The 23,435-nt window shown below is 42.9% G+C and overlaps 1 protein-coding gene across 3 annotated transcripts in view; it reads right to left on the bottom strand.

Moving 5' to 3' along the window:
* The window catches only part of LOC110165854 (sodium- and chloride-dependent GABA transporter 2-like), a 57,594-nt gene that overhangs the window by 22,687 nt on the left and 11,472 nt on the right, over nt 1-23,435 (bottom strand). For all 3 annotated transcript variants that reach the window (XM_055162999.1, XM_020931042.2, XM_055163007.1), the window contains exons 3-7: nt 20,837-20,971; nt 11,591-11,731; nt 9,079-9,169; nt 6,729-6,861; nt 3,445-3,579 (exon numbers count right to left, since the gene is read on the bottom strand). In XM_055162999.1, coding sequence (XP_055018974.1) covers nt 3,445-3,579; nt 6,729-6,861; nt 9,079-9,169; nt 11,591-11,731; nt 20,837-20,971 — 635 coding nt within the window. The remainder of the gene's footprint in view (nt 1-3,444; nt 3,580-6,728; nt 6,862-9,078; nt 9,170-11,590; nt 11,732-20,836; nt 20,972-23,435) is intronic.

Below are 23,435 nucleotides of genomic sequence, written 5' to 3'. Positions count from 1 at the left end.
TTCATTATTTGTCTCCAAAACCAAAATGAAAAACAGATAATGATTCGTTTTTTCAGTTTTAAATTTTGTGTTTAAATGAAGAATGGAAAAAACAGACAACGGCCGTTTCCCGTTTACGTGACGATACGGACTGAACCAGGACTGAACCAGGACTGAACCAGGACTGAACCAGGACTGAACCAGGACTTGACCAGGTCCGGGACCAGAGCAGACTCAGAGCTTTGACTCTGAGTCTCCGAAGGGTCCGAGCCTCAGCTTCGAGTTCCGGCCCTGCTGTGGGCTCTGAGCCTCCGGTCTGGTCCCGGTCTGGTCTTGGTCTCAGTCCCAGTCTCCTCGGTCTGGTCTCAGTCTCGGTCCCACTCTGGTCTTGGTCTCAGTCTCGGTCTGGTCTCGGTCTGGTCTCGGTCTGGTCGGGTCCCATCTGGTCTCAGTTTGGTCCCGTTCAGTCTCGTCTCGTCTCGTCTCAGTCCCGGGTCCCGGTCTCCGGTCTGTCTCAGTCCGGTCCCGGTCGGTCTCAGTCTCGTCTGGTCTCAGTCTCGGTCTGGTCTCAGTTTGGTCCCGGTGTCAGTCTCAGTCTCGGTCGTCTCGGTCTGGTCTCGGTCTGGTCTCAGTCGGTCCGGTCTCTTCGGTCTGGTCCAGTCTCGTCTCGGTCTGGTCTCAGTTTGGTCCCGGTCTCAGTCTCGGTCTGGTCTCAGTCTGGTGCCGGTGTCAGTCTCAGTCTCGGTTTGGTCTGGTCTGGTCTTGGTCTCAATCCCGCTTTGGTCTCAGTCCAGTCCCGGTCTCAGTCCCGGTCTCAGTCCCGGTCTCAGTCCCGGTCTCAGTCCCGGTCTCAGTCCGGTCTCAGTCCCGGTCTGGTCCCTGGACCTGGATCAGTCCTGGTTCAGTCCTGGTCTGGTCCCTGGACCTGGATCAGTCCTGGTTCAGTCCTGGTCTGGTCCCTGGACCTGGATCAGTCCTGGTTCAGTCCTGGTCTGGTCCCTGGACCTGGATCAGTCCTGGTTCAGTCCCATAAATGTCACATAAACGGGAAACGGCCGTTATCTGTTTTTTCCATTCTTCATTTATTCATTTTCTTCATCTGTGTCCCTCCGTCCACTTTCCGATGCAAAACGCGGGGAAATTTAAAAAAAAACATTTCCATCCAAACAAAACCGCTCTGAACTTCAAATCTGATTCATCGATTTTATCTTTTTTTTCGCCCTGCCCCATTCCTCACTGGAACATCACACACGAAAAAAACACTGATAATATTAATTCAGTTTATATTTCGGCCGTTTTGTCGATAATAAAATCAGCGTGTGTGTGTTTATCGTTCGTCCTTTACGCGTTTTAAAGTTTCTGGACGTGGACTTCCCTCCGGGGTGAACGCAGGTCCGTCCATCCGTCAACTTATTTTGTTTAAGAAAAGCTTCAAAATTTGCCCCAGAAACGAAACTCGAGCTTTAAGTAAGTTTAATTAACCGTCCGCGAAAGAACTTCTGAAGGTTTCCAAGTCGATTCTTCACCCGAACCTAGAATAATACACATTTAAAGTACGGCGTTTATTCTACACACACACGTGGTACTTTTTATTTTAAATGTTCTCGGAGTTTTGGCCCCGGAGCGACTTTCAAACCTCTCCTCGAATGAATCAGAAAAGCAAAAAAAAGTGAAACCGGGAACATTTGGGAGGAACCGCGTCGGCTAAAAAATGCACCAAAGGGTAAAAAGGTGAATGTGGTTTGGAGAGCAGGAGTTAAAGGTTGTATAGAGGATTTTTTTAAGGGAAGAGAAATACAGCGATAGTCCTCGTGCCTGCGTGACACCACCTTCCTCCTCCACAGCCTCAGTAGAAACATCTCCTCCCGCCTCTTTACTCTAGAAATCGCGCTTGTTTACAGCCAGTGCGCGTTCAGAATTACCGTTGAAGTTTCCTGTCTAGAAATAATTTATCAGTTTTTAGTCCCTTCGTCAGCTTCGGTCGCGCCATCGCTGGAAGGAATCTCCAAGAATCACCTCAGTTTGTCTTTCCTCCTTTCCCCCTTCTCTTCGTCTTTCAGCGACCTCAAAAACTTTCTTTTGCGGCGAACCGGTCGTGGATTCTCGTCGGCCGTCGCGACAAACTTTGTGCGAAATGTGAGGAAGCGACTGTTTTGAAAAAGCCTCTAAGAACCGCCGCGTAAACCACGTAATCCCCGCGCGCCGACGAGTCAGTTACACTAGAAACGTAGGGAGTTTGATTGACAACCTAACAGCCAATAGAAAAAGAGGCAGCCTCGTTTTCTATTGGATGATGTTTATCTGGCCTCAACACGTTCACAGTTGATAGATTTTCATTCTTTTTTTTTTTTGGTCATCATAATTACAAAGCTGCGTCTCTCTAATGGTATTTTAACCTTTCATTGACAATTTGAAACTGAAAAAAAAATCCTCCCTACAACCTTTAAAAGGATAAAAAAAAAAAGTGTTTTCATGTTGGAAAAATGAAAATATGTACAGATGTAGGTGGTCTGGGCCTTTCTTCTGCTCCTCTGCTCCATCTCACCCTGAACTTCTTCTGCTCTTCTCACGTTCTCCTCTGACCCTCCTCTCCTCTCTTCTCTCCATCGCTCCTCCCTCTTCCCCTCTTTCTTTCTCTGATCTCTCCTCCTCCTGGCTTCTCTGCCTCCATCTGCCTCTCTGCTCCATCTCCTCTCTCTTATCTCTTGTTTCCCTCTGACCCTCCTCTCTCTGCTCCTCTGAACCCTCTCTCCTCTCTCTGCATCCTCTGCTCCTCCATCCTCTGCTTTCCTCTCCTCAATCCATCTCTGCTCCATCTACCCTCTCTCTCTCTACATCTTCTTCTCTCACTCTTTCCTCTACATTCTCTCTGTCTTCTCATCTCTTTTCCTCTGCATCTTCTGTTCCATCCACCCTTTTTTTCCTGTCCATTCTCTCTCTCTTACATCTTCTGTCTCTCCCATTCTCTGCTATTTTCTTCCTCACCTCTGTTCTCTCTGCCTCTGCTCTCCTTTCATCTCCATCTGTCCTCTCTCTGTCTCTTCTATCCATTCCTCTGCTCCTCTCTTATCTCTCTCTCCGACTTAATTATCCTTAAATCTACCTGAACCCAGCCACGTTCGGTGCTTGTACTTGTGTGTGTACCTGTGCTTTGTGTGTACTTGTGTGTGTACCTGTGCTTGTGCTTGTACTTGTGTGTGTACCTGTGCTTGTACTTGTGTGTGTACCTGTGCTTGTACTTGTACTTGTGCTTGTGCTTGTACTTGTACTTGTGTGTGTGCGTCTGTACTGTGCTTGTGCTTGTACTTGTACTGTGTGTGTGCGTCTGTACCTGTGCTTGTGCTTGTACTTGTGTGTGTGCGTCTGTACCTGTGCTTGTGCTTGTACTTGTACTTGTGTGTGTACCTGTGCTTGTGTACTTGTACTTGTACTTGTACTTGTACTTGTACTTGTGTGCGTCTGTACCTGTGGGTCTGCCAGCCTGGTCACGTTGGGTCTGAGGTAGTAGACGATTCCCTGAGCGGCTCCAGGGAGAGTGGCTCCTCGGATCAGCAGCACGAACAGCATCAGGTACGGGAACGTGGCCGTGAGATACACCACCTACGAGACAGGAACACCATGAATTATTCTGGATTTTTTAAACACGTGAAAATAAACAAAACAAAAATTCATACTAGTCCTGGTTCGTCTTGTCCCAGTACAGATATTTTGTATAAGCAGTAAAAATCTAATAAAAAATCTAATTAAATTTATTTTAATCCCTGATAACAAAGGATCAAAACATTTACATGCCAACACTAACTAATCAAATAAAAAAAAGATTTTATTTTTTTTAATCTAGAAAAATTTTGGAAATATTTCACTGTGATGATAAAAAATGTTGACAATAATCGTTTGTGGGACATTTTCTAAAATCGTATGACGGAGTATAAGGGTCAGATTAAAAAAATAAATAAATGTTGGCGCTACGAGAATAAAGTCGAAGCCAGAAAAAGTTGTAATTTTATGAGAATAAAGACATAATTTTATGAGAATAAAGTCGAAGTTAAAATAAAGTCGTAATATTATGAGAATATCGGCTGCTCAGAAAAGTGGAAAATGGAGAATTTGGAGCATTTTTAAAGGAGAAGAATCCGTGTATCATTCGTTCATTCAACTGAACAAGGACTGAATCAGGACTAAACCAGGTCCAGAACCAAACCAGAAAGACCAGGATTGAGACGGGACCAGACCGGGACCAGACCAGGACTGAGGCAGGGACCAGACCAGGACTGAAAACAGTTTAGTCCTGATTTAAGTCACGGAAATGGGAAACGGCTTTTCCGTGACTTTAAAATGCGATGCAGGAATATTGCGCCGCATAAAGACTGAACCAGGACTGTTCCCGGTCCTGTTCCCGGTCCTGTTCCCGGTCCTGTTCCCGGTCCTGTTCCCGGTCCTGTTCCCGGTCTCAGTCCTGGTCTGGTCCCGGACCTGGTTTAGTCATGGTTTAGTCTGAAGGCGCAAATAATGAAGAAAAGTTTTGTTTTTTTAGTTTTCTTATTTTTGGTTTTATATTGAAAAACAAGGTTCTTCTTCTGCCGCATTTTTCACTTTGACTTTGATTTTATTAAGACTTCATTCTTGTAATATTATAACTTTATTCTCATAATATTACGACTTTATTTTAACTTCAGCTTTATTCCTGTAAAATTATGGCTTTATTCTCATAAAATTAAAACTTTTTCTGGCTTCGACTTTATTCTCATAATATTACGACTTTAATGTCGAAATGTTACAACTTTATTCTTGCAGCGCCAACATCTTTTTTTTTTATGCGCCATTTTATCACCAGAAAGAGCAGAAAAAAAGCCACTTAACCATAAAATTCTCGGTTGTTTTCAGTTAAAACAAAGAACATTACTATAATTGTTGTTTAAATCTGGAACTTATTTATTATAATATTAAAAAACAGGTACAGGAGACTTTAATTTGGTCGTGTTCGCCTCAGTTTAGACTCACACAGGATGAAATGTGTCCAGTGTAAGAAATACGAAGCTGTTGGACTTGAACTGGACACAGGCTATTTTAATCCCTGATAACACCGCGCCAAACGACCAGGGTGACCAGAGTTTCCAAATAAAAAACTGCAACGTCGCTGTTTTTTTTGTGGTTGGTAATAAAGAAATTGTGAAACGAGTGAGTGATTAAGGAAAACTGTTCTGAACTCGGCCAAATTCATGACGAACGTGAGTCAGTATCGTCACGTTTTCTTTGTGTTTTGGTCATTTTTAAGCAGCTTTTCTGTATTTTACCAAAATAAATGTTCCCTCAGCCCTTTGTCCCCTTATTGTGTTTAAATGAAAAATGGAAAAAATAAATAAATAACGTCCGTTTTTCATTTACATGATTTAAACTGCGACGCCGGACTGAACCAGGACTAAAACACTACTGAACTGTTTTCAGTCCCGGTCTCAGTCTCGGTCCAGTCCAGGTCTGGTGGTCTCAGTCCCAGTCTCAGTCCCAGTCCCAGTCTCAATCCCAGTCTGGTCTTGGTCTGGTCCCAACCTTAGTCCTGGTCTAGACTAAACCATGACTAAAACACTATTAAACTGTTTTGAGTCCTGGTCTTGGTCTCGGTCCAGTCCAGGTCTGGTCATCTCAGTCCTGGTCTCAGTCTCGGTCTCAATCTCGGTCTCAATCACAGTCTGGTCCTGGTCTGGTCCCAGCCTAAGTCCTGATCTGGTCCCAACCTTAGTCCTGGTCTGGTCCCAACCTTAGTCCTGGTCTGGTCCAACCTTAGTCCTGGTCTGGTCCCAACCTTAGTCCTGGTCTGGTCCCAACCTTAGTCCTGGTCTGGTCCCAACCTTAGTCCTGGTCTAGACTGAACCAGGACTAAAACACTACTAAACCATTTTCAGTCCTGGTCTCAGTCCCGGTCTCGGTCCGGTCATCTCAGTCCCGGTCCCGGTCCGGTCATCTCAGTCCCGGTCTCGGTCTCAGTCCGGTCATCTCAGTCCCGGTCTCGGTCTCAGTCCGGTCATCTCAGTCCCGGCTCGGTCTCAATCACAATCTAGTCCTGGTCTGGTCCCAACCTTAGTCCTGGTCTAGACTGAACCAGGACTAAAACACTACTAAACCGTTTTCAGTCCCGGTCTCAGTCCCGGTCCAGCCCCGGTCTGGTCATCTCAGTCCCCGTCTTGGGCTCAGTCCCGGTCTCAATCACAGTCTGGTCTTGGTCTGGTCCCAGCCTTAGTCCTGGTCTAGACTGAACCAGGACTAAAACACTACTAAACCGTTTTCAGTCCCGGTCTCGGTCCCGGTCTCGGTCCGGTCAACTCAGTCCCGGTATCAGTCACAGTCTGGTCCTGGTCTGGTCCCAACCTTAGTCCTGGTCTGGTCCTGGACCTGGTTTAGTCCTGGTTTAGTCCTGGTTCAGTCCGGCATCGCAGTTTAAGTCACAGAAACGGAAAACGGTCGTTATCCTTTCTTTTAATTCTTCATTTAAACACAAAATCAAAAACTGAAAAAACAAATCATTATCTGTTTTTTTTTTTTTCATTTTTGTTTTTTTTCGTTTTCTTATTTTTCGTTTTATTTTGAAAAACACATGAACGATACACAGATTGTTTAGTTTAGGAGCAGTTCTTTTCTTAAGTTTGGAGCACGGGGACAGTTTCGCTCATCGGATCTCGGCACAAACGTGTTGTGGAAAAAGTGACGCGGCGTTTTTTTTAGCGGTTTAACGTTAGCGCGTCAGCTGGCCTCACCTTCCCCGTGGACTTGACTCCTTTCCACACGCAGAAGTAGCAGACGACCCACACCGCCAGCAGACACAGGGCCAGTTTCCAGCTCACGGGGCCCAGACCGTCCAAGTGATCAGACAGATGCAAAACCTCACGCCTGAAAAACACCAGGAGAGTGTTAATCTTTCACATCCACGTCACAGGCACAAGCTAACGGGCTAACAGGCTAACGGGACAATAACACGGGAACGAGAAATAAACCGTCTCATTTAGTTTCAGTAAATCCTGACGTCATCTTTATTTTAGCAGTTTTAATTAATAACAAGACATTTCTGAATATTTTTTAATCTTCTAAAATAAAAGAAACTGTATGTAGTCTCTTACAGTTTTAAAAATGTCCAGCACAAACAAAAGTAAAAATAAAACGAGACTGTAGTCCAGGGGTGTCAAACATAAGGCCCGGGGGCTGGATCCGGCCCTCCAAGACCTTTAATCTGGCCCTCGGATGATTTTCTGACAGAAATAACACAATGGAGTTTTATTTAAAATTAGTTTAAGTTTGTAATTTTCTGTGATGTGTAAGTCATATGTCGTAAAGTTGAATTTATGCAGATTAGTGCAGATAGTAATACATGCGTTAATGATTAATCGATAATCGATCGACTACGAGATCATCGCCCACAAATGAAGACTGTGTCTCTTTCCAAACGCTCTTAAAGGACGATCGTTTTGACTGTTGACCGTGACACCCTCATCAGAAAAATGTCCAACATGAGAAAAGTGGAGCCGAGTGCAGGATTTTACAACAAAAATTTACTTATTCCTGTTTGCAGACAAGTTAATGTTAAAACTTTGTGTTGAAATTACATTTTTCTTAAAGTTTCAGGTTGTTCATGATATTATAATGTTTTGTAAAAGAAAGAGTTCATCAATTAAAAAAGATTTCTGTAATAGATTTGTGTTTCTCTGCACAAATATTTGAACTTATTGTTATTTTTGAGGTTTATATGACATGAGTTTTCTGATCCGGCCCCTTTGGGATCAAAGTCGGTTGGATACGGCCCCCGGACCAAAATGAGTTTGACACTCCTGGTCTAGTGGCTTCTCATTGTCTGAAATAAACTGGACTCTGTATTATTATGACAACATTACACTTTGTTGCTCGTTGTGTTATCATAAAAATTCTATAAAAGACATTACACTGGTCAAAATTAATATAGGCAGTAAGATGCATTTACTAGATAACATTAAAAGACTCAGAATTTTTTTTTTTCATTATCTGTAAGCCACAATTATATAAAAAATCCAGCAATAAACTCTCGGGTTTGACTTTCTGAAATGACAGACAAAAAATATTGAACTTTTTTCATGATATTCTAACTTAACAATGGACTAGTATATTGGTAAAATTCTTCAGGCATCCAGGTAGAATCTATGACAAAGGAGAAATAAAATTTTGTTACTGGACTAAAGTTTTTTGGTTGAATACGTTTGGCAGCTGCTTCTTCAGTTCTGGTCAAAATGCTGGTGGACACGGCCTTATATCTGCCTGAAAGGAGGAGCAAACAACACTGAAACTACTCTGGAACTGAGCGTTACATTGGAGAAACAAAACAGTCACTTCACAAGAGGATGAACCAACACGGGTGAGAGAGCAACACAGGACCTCAGTCTAATGTCCATCTCCACCACAGACAAAAGAATTGGTTTGAGAGGGGAGTTAAAGAGGCTATTTTTGTTAAGAGAAACAATCCATCTTTGAACAGAAACGGAGGCTCAAACACAATCTGTCTCCAAGTTACAACTCCATCCTCAGAACTAAACCAAAACAAAGAAAACAATAGTGACAGCCGGGTCAGGCTCAGAGGTTTGGCCCTGAATGATCCTGCTAATATGACTCAAGCACAGTCCCCACATGCATTTCAATAAATAGGCCTAGCTAACAAACGGAACCTGTAAACAAGTAGATGTGTTAGTTTCAGAGTAGTTTCAGTGTAGTTAGCTCCTCTTTTCAGGCAGATATAAGGCGGTGTCCAACAGGGTCTGACCAGAACTGACCTGAAGAAGCAGCTTGGATGAGTATTTGATAAAAAAAAAAGAAAAAGAAAAAAAGTTATCCAGTTGACAAATAGAATTTCTCCTGCCATGGATTAGTAAACATGAACTGAATGACTGAAATACTCAAACAAAAATAATCTGTGCCACCATAGTCTTAAAAACATCTATGAGAAACACTGAGGGACACATCCGAGTTTGTCTCAGTCTCAGTTTATAGACAAGGCCTCATGTGAAGCTCAGAACCTCCCTGAGCTACAGAGGATTGACTGCAGGGAGAAATTTTACTTTTATTTTTTAAAGTAATGACATAACTCACTCCCAGAACTCCATGACGGGCGAAGTGGCGTTCTCTGGCATGTTGGTCCCATTGGCAGAGTGGTTAGCCTGATCGAAGACGAAACATGAGGCTGCAAACAAAAACATATTTTCATTAAAACTTGGGATGAAAAAGTCCTCAAAATGACAACTACAAAGAGAAGCAGAAACTCCAATAATACACACAATTTTGAGCATATTTCTATACAAAAAAAATAGTTTAGACATTTCTATTGGTTTTTTTTGTGTTTTTATGACACTACAGCAGCAAAACTAGTGTCACGATACTAAAATTTAAAACTATTTTGATTCTCAGGATTAGACTATGATATGTAATACAGATTCTGATACCATAATGATAACAAAAACGCTTTTTCTTTAGACAATATACTGTGATTTTCTACATTAAATGGTAGAACTTTCTTTACTGTTCCCATGTGTCCTTATATCTGGGTAATCCCTCAGTGGTCCAGGTCCAAACCAGGTCTAAACCAGGTCCAAACCAGGTCCAAACCAGGTCTAAACCAGGTCCAAACCAGGTCTAAACCACGTCTAAACCAGGTCCAAACCAGTTCTAATCCACGTCTAAACCAGGTCCAAACCAGGTCCAAACCAGGACTAAACCAGGTCCAAACCAGGTCTAAACCAGGTCCAAACCAGGTCTAATCCACGTCTAAACCAGGTCCAAACCAGGTCCAAACCAGGTCCAAACCAGGTCTAAAAAAAGTCTAAACCAGGTCCAAACCAGATCCAAACCAGGTCTAAACTAGGTCTAATCCACGTCCAAACCAGGTCTTAACCAGGTTCAAACCAGGTCTTAACAAGGTTCAAACCAGGTCCAAACCAGGTCGGTTTTGTCCTGTCAACGGGACTTTTTTAGTATCGATACCTGCGAAAAATGAGGATCTAGTTTGGATATTGGTTGTAGTTTTGGTTTAGTGTGTGTGAGTTTCAGTGTGTCAGGGGTTGTTTCAGTGTGTGTCGGGGGCTGTTTCAGTGTGTGTCGGGGGCTGTTTCAGTGTGTGTACTGACCAGTGTTCCAGGTGTTGTTGCAGTGTGTGTCGGGGGTTGTTTCAGTGTGTGTACTGACCAGTGTTCCAGGTGTTGTTTCAGTGTGTGTGTTGTTCAGTGTGTGGGGTTGTTTCAGTGTGTGTCGGGGGTTGTTTCAGTGTGTGTACTGACCAGTGTTCCAGGTGTTGTTGCAGTGTGTGTCGGGGGTTGTTTCAGTGTGTGTTGTCGGTGTTGTTTCAGTGTGTGTACTGACCAGTGTTCCAGGTGTTGTTGCAGTGTGTGTCGGGGGTTGTTGTTTCAGTGTGTGTCGGGGGTTGTTTCAGTGTGTGTACTGACCAGTGTTCCAGGTGTTGTTGCAGTGTGTGTCGGGGGTTGTTTCAGTGTGTGTCGGGGGTTGTTTCAGTGTGTGTACTGACCAGTGTTCCAGGTGTTGTTGCAGTGTGTGTCGGGGGTTTGTGTGTGTCAGTGTGTGTGTACTGACCAGTGTTTCCAGGTGTTGTTGCAGTGTGTGTCGGGGGTTGTTTCAGTGTGTGTGTACTGACCAGTGTTCCAGGTGTTGTTGCAGTGTGTGTCGGGGGTTGTTTCAGTGTGTGTCGGGGGTTGTTTCAGTGTGTGTACTGACCAGTGTTCCAGGTGTTGTTGCAGTGTGTGTCGGGGGTTGTTTCAGTGTGTGTACTGACCAGTGTTCCAGGTGTTGTTGCAGTGTGTGTCGGGGGTTGTTTCAGTGTGTGTACTGACCAGTGTTCCAGGTGTTGTTGCAGTGTGTGTCGGGGGTTGTTTCAGTGTGTGTCGGGGGTTGTTTCAGTGTGTGTACTGACCAGTGTTCCAGGTGTTGTTGCAGTGTGTGTACTGACCAGTGTTCCAGGTGTTGTTGCAGTGTGTGTCGGGGGTTGTTTCAGTGTGTGTACTGACCAGTGTTCCAGGTGTTGTTGCAGTGTGTGTCGGGGGTTGTTTCAGTGTGTGTACTGACCAGTGTTCCAGGTGTTGTTGCAGTGTGTGTACTGACCAGTGTTCCAGGTGTTGTTTCAGTGTGTGTCGGGGGTTGTTTCAGTGTGTGTACTGACCAGTGTTCCAGGTGTTGTTGCAGTGTGTGTACTGACCAGTGTTCCAGGTGTTGTTTCAGTGTGTGTCGGGGGTTGTTTCAGTGTGTGTCGGGGGTTGTTTCAGTGTGTGTTGTACTGACCAGTGTTCCAGGTGTTGTTGCAGTGTGTGTACTGACCAGTGTTCCAGGTGTTGTTTCAGTGTGTGTCGGGTGGTTGTTTCAGTGTGTGTGTGTCGGGGGTTGTTTCAGTGTGTGTACTGACCAGTGTTCCAGGTGTTGTTGCAGTGTGTGTACTGACCAGTGTTCCAGGTGTTGTTTCAGTGTGTGTCGGGGGTTGTTTCAGTGTGTGTCGGGGGTTGTTTCAGTGTGTGTACTGACCAGTGTTCCAGGTGTTGTTTCAGTGTGTGTCGGGGGTTGTGTGTCAGTGTGTGTCGGGGGTTGTTTCAGTGTGTGTACTGACCAGTGTTCCAGGTGTTGTTGCAGTGGGCCCAGGGGAGTTCGCTCTGAAAACTGTGGCCCAAATAGAACAGAGCCCAGGCCAGAATGATGATGTAATAAACACAACCATGAAGGATCATCACCTGAGACGCATAACCCAGACCTGAACGACAGAGAGAGAAACACGGAGAGAGAGAAGAGAGAGAGAGAGAGAGACGAGAGAGAGAGAGAGAGAGATGGAGAGAGATTTGAGATGATTTTTAACACACTTTTATTGTCGTTGTTAAAAACATTGTACATTGAATTACATCCACACCTCGTTCTATTTACATAAAAAAAAAGTGTTTTATTACAAATCCAGACCATTTACACTATTTATCAAAACAGAAGACGGAGAGAGAGAGAAAGAGAACGGGGAGAGAGGGTAAGAGGGAGGGAGGGAGAGAAAGAGAGCGGGACAAGAAGGAAAGAAGAGAGAGAGAGAGAAGAGGTAGGGAGAAGAGGGAGATAGAGAGGGGAGAGAGGGTGAGAGAAGAGGAAAGTGAGGGTAAGAGAGAGATAGAGATAGAAAGGGGGGAGAGAGAGAGAAAGGGAGAGAGAGAGAGGGAGAGGGAGGGAGAGAGAGAGAAAGGGGATAGAGAGAGAGAGAAAGAAAGAGAAGAGAGAAAGGGGAGAGAGAGAGGGGAGGGAGAGAGAGAGAAAGGGGATGGAGAGAGAGAGAGAAAGAAAGCAGGAGAAAGAGAGAGAAAGAAAAAGGAGAGAAAGGGGAGAGAGAGATAAGGGGAGGGAGACAGAGAAAGGGGAGAGAGGGAGAGAGAAAGGGGAAAGAAGGAGACAGTTTAAGGGAATAGAGAGATGAAGAGGAGAGACGGAGGGAGGGGGAGAGAGAGAGAGCAATAGGGTAAGAGGGAGATAGAGAGACAGAAAGAGAAAGGGAGGGAGAGAGAAAGGGGAGAGAGGGAGAGAGAAAACTTAAGGGGATAGAGAGTGGAAGAGAGAGAAGGGGTGAGAGGGAGAGAAAGAGAGGGAGAGACAGGGTAAAAAGGGAGAGATGGAGAAGAGAAAGGAGAGAGAGAAAGGGAAGAGAGTGAGTAAGTGAGAGAGAGAGAGAAGAGAGGAGAGAGAGAGAAAGGGGAGAGACAGGTTAAGAGGGAGAGAGAGAAAGAAGGAGGGAGAGGAAGGGAGAGAAAGGGTAAGAGGGAGAGAAAGGGGAGACAGAGAGAAGAGGGAAAGAGAAAGATAAAGAGAGAAGAGAGAAAGGAAATAATAATGTAAATAATGTGTCTGTGTGTGTCTCTGTGTGTGTCTGTGTGTCTTATCAGTGTAAAAGCTGCTGAACCTGTCGTTTAAACACCGTCTGTTTACACGTCTGTTTTCCCACAACCATCCAGCTCCAGCCCAACGCAGCTCATCGACGCCGCGGTTCTAGACGCGCTCGGAGCCACTTCCATATTAGGAATAGGAATTTATTTACAGACCGAGAAGCGATATGTATATAAAAAAAAAAAAAAACACCGGGACCGCGGCCAAAACGAGGAGCAGCAGCCGTTACGGGACGATAAGGTCGGACGCGTGCCAGAGCGAACACTTATCTGCTTTAAAACTCGCTGCTGACTTCCTGTATTTTTAACTCTTTTTTTTTTTTTCCTCCACAAACTGACACTTTAATGCGAAACTATGATAAATATTTAGTACGATTCCAGCACTGAACCGAGTCGGAATAACAAAGAAAACCCTGTTGGACGCACTTGAACATGATGATGAGGCGGTCAGATGATCAGAATCTAAACTATTTAAACAGAGCTTTTGTTTATCTCCCTCTTTTCCTCTCTTTTCCTCTCTTTTCTTCTCGTCTCCGGGCTCATGTGAGAAGAGTCCACGCTCTCTCGCCGGCTGAAGAGGTTTTGGAGAGCGGCCTGAGGACACTCGTCTGCGGAAGGACTCATTTCAATGCAGAAAAACAACCGCTGCTCCGCTCGAAGTGGTTTAAAACATCTCTCCGTTTTATTTGTGGTTTTAAAAAAGGTCCACGTTGCACTATTTTCTCATCTAATGTTTGTTCTGATGTCGTTTCCTCGTCGCGAACAGACCCGGAGCTGTGTTTTGTTTCATTCGCACGTGTTTAAACGCGCAAAACCCGCAGATTTATGGGAGTTCTTCTCTTAAACTTCGGGTAACTTCAGCCCAGGAATTCACTTAAACTCGGACGGACTTTATTGATCCACGAGGGAAATTACTTGGACACAGTAGCTCAGTAAAAAAATATTAAAAATGGTAATAAACCTCTGAATCAGCAGCAATAAAAACTGAACTAAAAGGTAAAGAGTTCACTTGAAAACGAACGGTTCATGACATCACAAAGTGGAAGAGAGCGTTTTGAGTAATAAAGAGTTTGCTCAAATATGTGTGAATGAAATAAAACACAACTCTGGGTTTGTTTTTGGAGAAGGGAGCGGTGACGTGATCGAAGTAGGAGGCAGACTGAAAACAATCACATCACATCTTAATCACAAATAAACTGTTCAAACCAATAAACAGAAAATAAGTTTCAAGTACAAGTCAATAAAGTCTTTTCCTCCCAATTAACTAAAACAGACGGTTTATATCAGGGTTCACACTCTTTTTCAACTTTTCCATGACTTTTTCGTGACCTAAAGTGAATTTTCCATGACTTTACGGCACCAACATGTGTAGAATTGATCAGAGTTTTAGGGCTAAATATGAAATGTTTAAAGGTTGTATAGAGGATTTTTTTAAGGGAAGAGAAATACAGCGACAGTTTTTTTTTACAAATGTTGTGCATGCGTGACACCACCTTCATCCTCCACAGCCTCAGTAGAAACACCTCCTCCCGCCTCTTTACTCTAAAAATCACATTTTTTTTTACAGCCAGTGCGCGTTCAGAATTACTGTTGAAATGACCTAATAATTTAGCAACCGACGCGTCAGTTTTTAGACCCTTCGTCCGCTTCACTCGCGCAATCGCTGGAAGGAATCTCCAAGAATCACCTCGGTTTGTCTTCGCTCCTTTTCCCCTTCTTCTCTTCTTCTTTCAGCGACCTCAAAAACCGACTTTCTTTTGCGGCGAACTGGTCGTGGATTCTCGTCCGCCATCGCAACAAACTTTGTGAGGAAGTGACAGTTTGAAAAAGCCTCTAAGAACCGCTGCATAAACCACGTGATCCCTGCATCCCGACGAGTCAATTACACTAGAAACGTAGGGAGTTTGATTGATGACCTGACAGCCAATAGGTAAAGAGGCAGCCTCGTTTTCTATTGGCTGATGTTTATCTGGCCTCAACACGTCCACAGTTGATAAATTTTCATTCTTTTTTTTTTGGTCATCGTAATTACAAAGCTGCTGCGTCTCTGTAATGGTATTTTAAACTTTCATTGACAATTTGAAACAAAAAAAAAATCCTCCATACAACCTTTAAGTCTTTCCACTCACCGTATGGTTTGGGATTATAGTTTTTTAATATTCAAAATCCTGTCAGTGCATTTATTGTCGTCTCTTTTAAACAAAAGGTGCAGACGTTCAGAAATAATCATAGTAGTCTAATGAAAACTTCGTTAAACTGCGTAAAAGAGATACTAAAATTCCATGACTTTTCCAGGATTTCCATGACCGTGGGAACCCTGAATAAAGAATAACTTGTGTGTGAATGAAACAAAACACAACTCTGGAGATGTTTTGGAGAAGGGACTGTGAGGAAGCTGGACTGACGTGATCGAAGTAGGAGGAAAAATGTATTAAAGTAAACTTCTGGAGTTAACGCAAAATAATTTAATCGCAAATAAACTGTTCAAACAAATAAACAGAAAATACGTATCTAATATAACGCAACAACAACAACATGCACCAAACTGCACACAAGTCTTTTCCCCCAATGAACTAAAACAGACGGTTTATATCAGGGTTCACACTCTTTTTCAAATTTCAAAACTTTTCCATGATTTTTTTCATGACCTAAAGTGAATTTTCCATGACTTTACAGCACCTACATGTGTAGAATTGATCAGACGTTTAGGGCTAAATCTGAAATGTTAAAAACCATAATCCCAAACCACTCACCTTATGGTTTATTATTATAGGTTTAAAAATTCTAAATCCTGTCAGTGCATTTTATTGTCGTGTCTTTTAAACAAAAGGCACATAAAAGGCATAAAATTGCATGAAAGAGAAACTAAAAGTCCATCACTTTACCAAAACTTTAAATGAATTTACAAAATTCCATGACTTTTCCAGGATTTCCATGACCATGGGAACCCTGTAGACTTCTGGATTTAATGCAGTATTTCCCGCAGCACTTTACAGTTAGAGCGGCCGCCTCGACTACGTCCCTCCGAACCTCGTGAATCCTCATAAACTACGGTCGCTGCACGGAATCTCCCATTTTTTTTCCAACTTTCAAATCTTTTCCGTGATTTTTTCTTGACCTAAAGTGAATTTTCCATGACTTTACAGTGCAATAATCACTATATCGACTTATCGTTCAATATCCATCTTATTCTAGAAGTTGCTGTCGTCATCGGGTTTTGTTATTTTGTATGGAGTCAATTTTTTTACAGCAGATAAGTTCAATAGAGACGATAAAGCCGTTTTAAGCCGTTTTTTGAGAGAATCGGTGCAGTTGACTTGTTGGTCACATGAAAATTTTACACTAATGAAAACGACTTTATGTCATATTTAATTTAAGATGCGAAACATTTCCCAAATTTTGTTTTTAGTCAATTTTTTTCACTGGTTTCATGTTGTTTTTTTTTGAGAAATGCTGAATAAAAGCATCGTGTAACAAAAAAAAAAAAAAAATCGTTTAAATAATCACGATTTCAATATTGACCAAAATAATCGTGATTTTTTTTTTTTCTAGGTCTGGGATAAATTTTCAAAACTCTAAAGCCTTTTTGTTTACGTGAGTTTAAGTTCCTTTTAAATCAAAGTGTTTAACAAAATCTAAACAGCGTGTTGATGAAAATAAACTATAAAACCAAACGCGCAAAAACAGAATTCTTTTTCGTTTTGTGTCCAGACCGTGCGGAGCTGCAGGTGAGTGTCGTGAATATGGACGTGACGTGAATTATAAACATGACTAAAAGCTCAGAAGAGTCCGTTTTGCGTAATCTGGGCCTTTTATTCGAGTCAAACACAGTAAAATTGTCATTCGTGGGACTTTTTTGACCCAGTGAGTAACGAGTTTGTATAAATAAACATGAGCGGCTCTTGTGTTTTCAGTGTTTTCTGACTGAGCGGCGACACGAGCTTTACAGTAACTCGTGATTCACTTGAAATTGCGATCGTTTCAAACCACAATCGGTCCGGTGTTAATGAAGCCTCTGTGTTTTTCCTCGGACTTAAATGTCACCGCTCTATTTACGGCGGATACACAAACGATAACACGACAACGGCAGCCCTGTGTGTGCGGCTTCAGACGCTCCAGAGAACACTTCAGTCATTCATGCGCACACCTCCTCCTTTAAAGTTTTTATGATCCTCCAGTTTTTGGAGTCATTTGGTGGAAATACTTGTGAATTTGGGATGAAAAGTTGAAAAATGTGTTGAAATTTTCAGGGAATAAAAGGAAGTCAAGGACTAAATCAAGGACTAAATCAAGGACTAAATCAAGGACTGAACAAAGAACCAAAAGCAGGCACTAAACCACAACTAAACTAGGACTAAACCAGGACTAAATGAGAACTAAACTAAGGACTAAAACAGGGACTAAACCAGGACTGAACCAAGGACTAAACCAGGCACTAAAACAGGATTAAACAAGAACTAAACAAGAACTAAACCAAGGACTAAATCCAGGACTAAACCAAGGATTAAACAAGAACTAAACCAAGGACTTAAACCAGGACTGAATCAGAGCTAAACGAAAACTAAACCAAGGACTAAACCAGGGACTAAACCAGGGACTAAATCAAGGACTGAACCAAGGACTGAACCAAAACTAAACCAGGCACTAAACCAGGACTGAATCAGGACTAAACAAGAACTAAACCAAGGACTAAAGGGACTAAACCACAACTGAACCAAGGACTAAATGAGAACTAAACCAAGAACTAAACCAGGCACTAAACTAGTACTGAATCAGGACTAAATCAGGACTTAAACGAGAACTAAATCAAGGGACTAAACCAGGACTGAATCATGACTAAAGGAAAACTAAACCAAGGACTAAAACTGGGTCTAAACCAGGACTAAAACAAGGTAAACAAGGGCTGAATAGGGGACTAAATCAGGCCTAAACGAGGACTAAATCAAGGACTAAAACAGAGACTAAATCAGGACTAAACCAAGACTGAACCAAGGACTGGAAAAAAAACTAAACCAGGACTGAATCAGGACTAAATAAGAACTAAACTAAGGACTAAACCAGGACTGAGTCAAGACTAAATAAGGACTAAACGAGAACTAAACCAAGGACTAAACCCGGAACTAAACCAAGACTGAATCAGGATTGAATAAGGACTAAACGAGAACTAAACTGAGAACTAAACCAAGGACTAAATCAGGATTAAATGAGAACTAAACCAAGGACTAAAACAGGATTAAATGAGAACTAAACCAAGGACTAAAAACAGGATTTAAATAAGAGACTAAACCAAAGGACTAAACAGGATTAAATGAGAACTAAACCAAGGACTAAAACAGGGACTAAACCAGGACAAAATCAAGGACTAAACCAAGACTGAACCAAAACTAAACCAGGCATTAAACCAGGACTGAATCAGGACTAAATCGAGACTAAACAAGAAGTAAACCTAGGACTAAACCAGGCATTAATCCAGGACTGAATCAGGATAGAATTAGGAATAAATCAGGACTAAACGAGAACTAAAGCAAGGACTAAAGCAAGACTGAACCAAGGACTGAACCAAAAACTAAACAAGGACTTAATCAGGACTAAACCAGGACTGAATCAGGATTACATCAAGAAAAAACGAAAACTAAACCAAGGACTAAACCAAGACTGCACCAAGGACTGAACCAAAAATAAAACCAGGCTCTAAACCAGGACAAAAACAAGGATTTAGTGACTCCATAATATTTTAGAGCCAGTATTATCTGCACACACTCATTCTTTGAACGTAAAAGGTTCAAATCAAACAGATAAATAAATGACAGGGCGGGAGTGTTGGATCTGGAACAGTTGTAGTTATCAGGAGAACACGGGAACCAGGGCCCAGAGCCAAAAACGTCCTCAGATTAAGGCTGAGTCAGTGTGAGTCGTGCGATTACGTTAGATTATAATGTTGAGAAACTGGAAGAGTGCAGTGAGAAATAGGTGTAAGGTCAGAGAGATTAGAAAGTCATTAAGAGCCTTTTTCAACCAATCAGTCATCAAATTCACAAGTCACAGGAGCACAATACCGACTCGACTCTACAAACATGACCTCAGGCTGCACTCACACTAGGGCTTTAGAACCGTGCCCAAAAGCCGTACAACCTAAAGCGCCGTACGTTTGTCCAGTTTGAGGGTAAACGGACCAAACTCTGGTGCGGCACAGATGGGAGGAGGTGGGCCAAAGCGCGACACAGACACACGACTTTACTATACGAGCCCTGTCAGGTGAGCTGATGTTACTCACACGAGGAAAACAGTGGATAAACTCTGCTCCAAAACTGTGAGTGTGTTTACATGTACATCAATAACCCGGTTCTGTCAGTGTTCGTGTTACTGTGTTTACATGAGCACTGAGAAACCGGGACACTCATATCCGCGTGTACATGATCAAATGGAGTGTCCCGGTTTCTTGACATAATCTTACAAATGCACAGGCGCAAAAATTAACTTAAATCAATTTAATAAACCAGGAAAAATACAAACCGTGAGCTCCTTTAGCATAAGAAGCTAAGGAGCTACGAGATCTCCCACAATCCACTGTGCAGATTCTTCATTAAAATCTTCTGCATAAATAAACTCAACTTTACAACATATAAACCATAAACACTATAGACACATCAGCCCGTTTGATCAGATCATTCAGCTCTGATCACATTTGTTTACGTTTTACAGAAACGAAACTTAAGACCCTTTGGCTAATTAGCATAAACTGTTAGCGGCGATAAAAACAACTCGCTCCTTGCGCCGCTGATGCGATCAGTTTCTTTTGGACTAAATGACACGACTCTGTGGATTATGTGTGTTATTTCTGTGACAGAAGAGGTGCTGATGATGGTGAGTCTGTTCTGTGTGTGTGTTGTACAGGAGATAGTTCATGTTTTAGTTTTTCAGCGTCACACGAGTGCAGATTGTACGTGTGCAGGTTTAGTGCAGCTCTTTATTTTACAGTCATTTCACTCGTTTGGTCACTTTATTTATGTTGGTCAATTTATTTATGTCACTACTGTTGTGGTGAAAGGCTGGAAAGTGTCTTTTGGACGCATGCGACTCAACTTTATGTTGCAGTAACCGGGATAATACTGCGTTTACATGCCACAAGTATCCCGGTTACTATCGGAATAAACCAGCTACAGTAACTCGGTTTCTAATAACCGGGATACTGAAACCGGGTTACTGCGTTTACATGCACCATCAAGAAACCGGGATACTCAAAAAACCCGATCATAACCGGGTTATTGATGTGCATGTAAACACACTCTGTGACAGAAGTTTAGCTGCTTCTCGTCTCAGGCCGTCGTCGCTGCTCTGCTCTGTTTTTATCTCCATAAACTCACGGAGGAGCACGAATCATAAAAGGACGGACATCAGCTTCACTATTTCTCTTTATTTAACTGTACATTCTTTTATTTTTTTTTTATTTAATAGATATTTCTGCCGCTGGATTCTTTTTCTCTGCTAAAAGCGATGGCACATGTAAACAGAGCGCAGTGAGATGTCGTCATCAGCTTTAAGTCATGTTAGAATGTTGGTATTTCCTCAAAATAATCACTCAAGATCTGGATAATTTCAGTCCTGGAATTGCCAGTGAATCTAGTAAAAGGTGCATGGAGTCTATAAACACAATGGAGCACTTCCTGTTTTCTGTGTTTTTGAGAAAAGAACGTAAAAGCCTAAATCTGCAGGGTTTGTGTGTTAAACGTGTGAATGAAACAAAACACAACTCCAGGTCTGTTTGTGACGAGGAAACAAAATAAAACGGTGAAAATGGAGACAGATCAGAGCAATGACGTCTTGAATATAAGAAAATAAAAATGAGTCAGACATGAATCACTTCAACTTTAACTTCAGAGTGTAAATGAGAAGTGTTCTGCTTTAACTTTATGAAACTGTTGTGTTGTGTTGTGTTGGGGTCGTACCTCCGAACAGGGGGCAGATGGACCTCCAGGCGCTGACTCCTCCCAGACTCGTGAACTGCCCCAGAGACGTCTCGAGGAGGAAGAGGGGGACGCCGCACAGCACCAGGAAGAGGAGGTACGGCACGAAGAACACGCCTGGAAAGAAACGCACGTGATCAGAAAGGACCGCTCCGTTTTTGTTTTTTTTATTTGACCAGTCGAACTTTTTTTCATCAGTCAAACAATTCCTTCTACTGTCTAACGTTGACTGAAGGCTTAATAACGTGTTGTTTTTTTATGTAAATGATACATACATAGTTTACGCAGACTCCGTTCAAACGACATATAACTTGGGTTGGATTGCACCGTTGCCATGACAACTAATTACCCAAGCCGTGCCTAATCGAGAATTCGCCTCGGCTAAAATGTTGGCCTCGTCCCAATACTCGCAACTTCAAATCAGACGTGAGTTCACTGGGTTCACACTACAGGGTCCCAATCTTCTAGAATGTTTAGATGCACGGTTCTCTACGGAAGCCGAGAGGGGGTCACAACAAACGCAAACGCCGCGACAAATACAAACGCGACAACACAACAAAAAAAAGCCTTTTTACATCAAATGTGGCAGAAAAGAGGACGAAATAGGTGAGTTTCAGCTGACGTCATTGTTATTAAAAGCCCGCGTTGCTGCTGGGAAATATTTTGGTCGGAGGCAAGAAACACGGTAGCGTCAAACACAGTGTGTAACCTCGCGTATTTATCCCCGATAATGGTAAATTCCTGCTGCATTATCGGATGCACAAATAGAAGCACGGAAGAAGGAAAATGTCTTTTTCGTATTCTGAGTGAAAAGAACCGCTAACGGTGAATTAAACGACTTTCAAACATCCGCAGAGCAAACGTAGAAGATCCTAACAAACCGTGGACTCCAACAAGTTCAACAACACATCGAGACTCTTGGAGGTTTTCATCTTTTCTGCTGTGAATGACCCAGGAGTTTCCACCAAGTCATTGTGGATATCACCCAAGTGAATATTTGTCCAGGTAGTTGGCGATTCTGACCAGAAATTTGGTTTGGTCCAGGCTTTTGTCGGGGTTGAAAAGGGTGATTTGTCGTCCGTCGATGCTTATGACCAATTTCTGGTCAAATGGTCTTGGGTCCTCTGCCGTTAGAGTGGATAAATAACCGGGATCAATACCCTTTACGTGCTTTCTCGCTCCGTCCGTCATGTTGAATTAGTGTTTATTGCCGCCGACCAAAATAATTCCCAGCATGCAACGCGCGCTTTTGTCAACAATGAAACTCGCCTACACTTTGAGCGAATGGACCATTTAGTGTCCGGGGTGAAGGAAGTCTGAGAGTCCCTGCTTAGACCGCTGCCCCTGCGACCCGGACCCGGATAAGCGGAAGAAAACGGATCGATGGACCATTTAATCATCTACTGAAAGAACAGAACAAGGCTTTTCCTGCTGTGTTCACCTGGAGGCTCCTGTGACGCTGCAGGACACACAGAGACACTTTTGTCCTGAGAACTCTTCCTCCCCTCAAACTGCCCTGACACAGAATCTGCTGACCGTTCCTGACCGTCCCTCCTGTTGACCTGACCTTGAGACTTCTGACTGAGACAGAAAGGGATTGAGAAACACATTTTTTTTCCAAAACTTGATAATATTTTAACCAAAAATACACAGACTGTCCATGTAACACTGTAAAAATGTTACTCGTTCTTACTTATTTGTGGCCAATTCTGCAAATGATTCAAACACGAACACACATGAACGTTACAGCGCGGTGTGAGTCTCGGGACAGGAACATTCTCACCGCTGCTTCCTGTATTTTTGTACTTTTGTCTTCAACTTCCCAATGAACTAATGTAAAACTATGATAAATATTGACCACATCAAACAAAGTCAGAGTTAGAACAACATGAAAGCCTGTCCTGTCTCCTCCCATGTTTCGCCGTTTTCTGATCGGTTTTCTAATGTTGTTTCCTTGTCAAAACAGACCTGGAGAATCAATATAAAACCAAAAATAAAAACACGAAAAAAAACAACTATTTTCTTCATTATTTGTCTCCAAATCCAAAATGAAAAAACAGATAACGATTTGTTTTTTCATTTTTTTAGATTTTGTGTTTAAATGAATAATGGAAAAAAAAAAAATAACGGCCATTTCCCGTTTCCATTATTTAAACTGCGATGCCGGACTGAACCAGGACTGAACCAGGACTGAACCAGGACTGAACCAGGACTGAACCAGGACTGAACTGTCCCGGTCTCAATCACTGTCTCAGTCACTGTCTGGTCCTGCTCCCGGTCCCGGTCCTGTTCCTGGTCTCAGTTCTGGTCCTGTTCCCGGTCTCAGTCCTGGTCCTGGTCCTGTTCCCGGTCTCAGTCTTAGTTCTGGTTCTGTTCCCAGTCTCAGTCCCTGTCTTAGTCTCGGTCCTGTTCCCGGTCTCGTTCTCAGTCCTGTTCCTGTTCTCGGTCCTGGTCCCTGTCTTCGTCCCTGTCCCGGTCTCAGTCCCGGTCCTGGTCCCGGACCTGGTCCCTGTCTTGATCCCTGTCTCGGTCTCGGTCTCCGTCCCGCTCTCAGTCCCAGTCTCAGTCTCAGTCCCAGTCT

This window comes from Boleophthalmus pectinirostris, unplaced genomic scaffold, assembly GCF_026225935.1.
Source record: "Boleophthalmus pectinirostris isolate CB_2022bp ecotype Guang Dong unplaced genomic scaffold, ASM2622593v1 HiC_scaffold_11, whole genome shotgun sequence".
Taxonomy (NCBI): Eukaryota; Metazoa; Chordata; class Actinopteri; order Gobiiformes; family Gobiidae; genus Boleophthalmus; species Boleophthalmus pectinirostris.
This window is presented reverse-complemented; position numbering and strand designations above follow the sequence as displayed.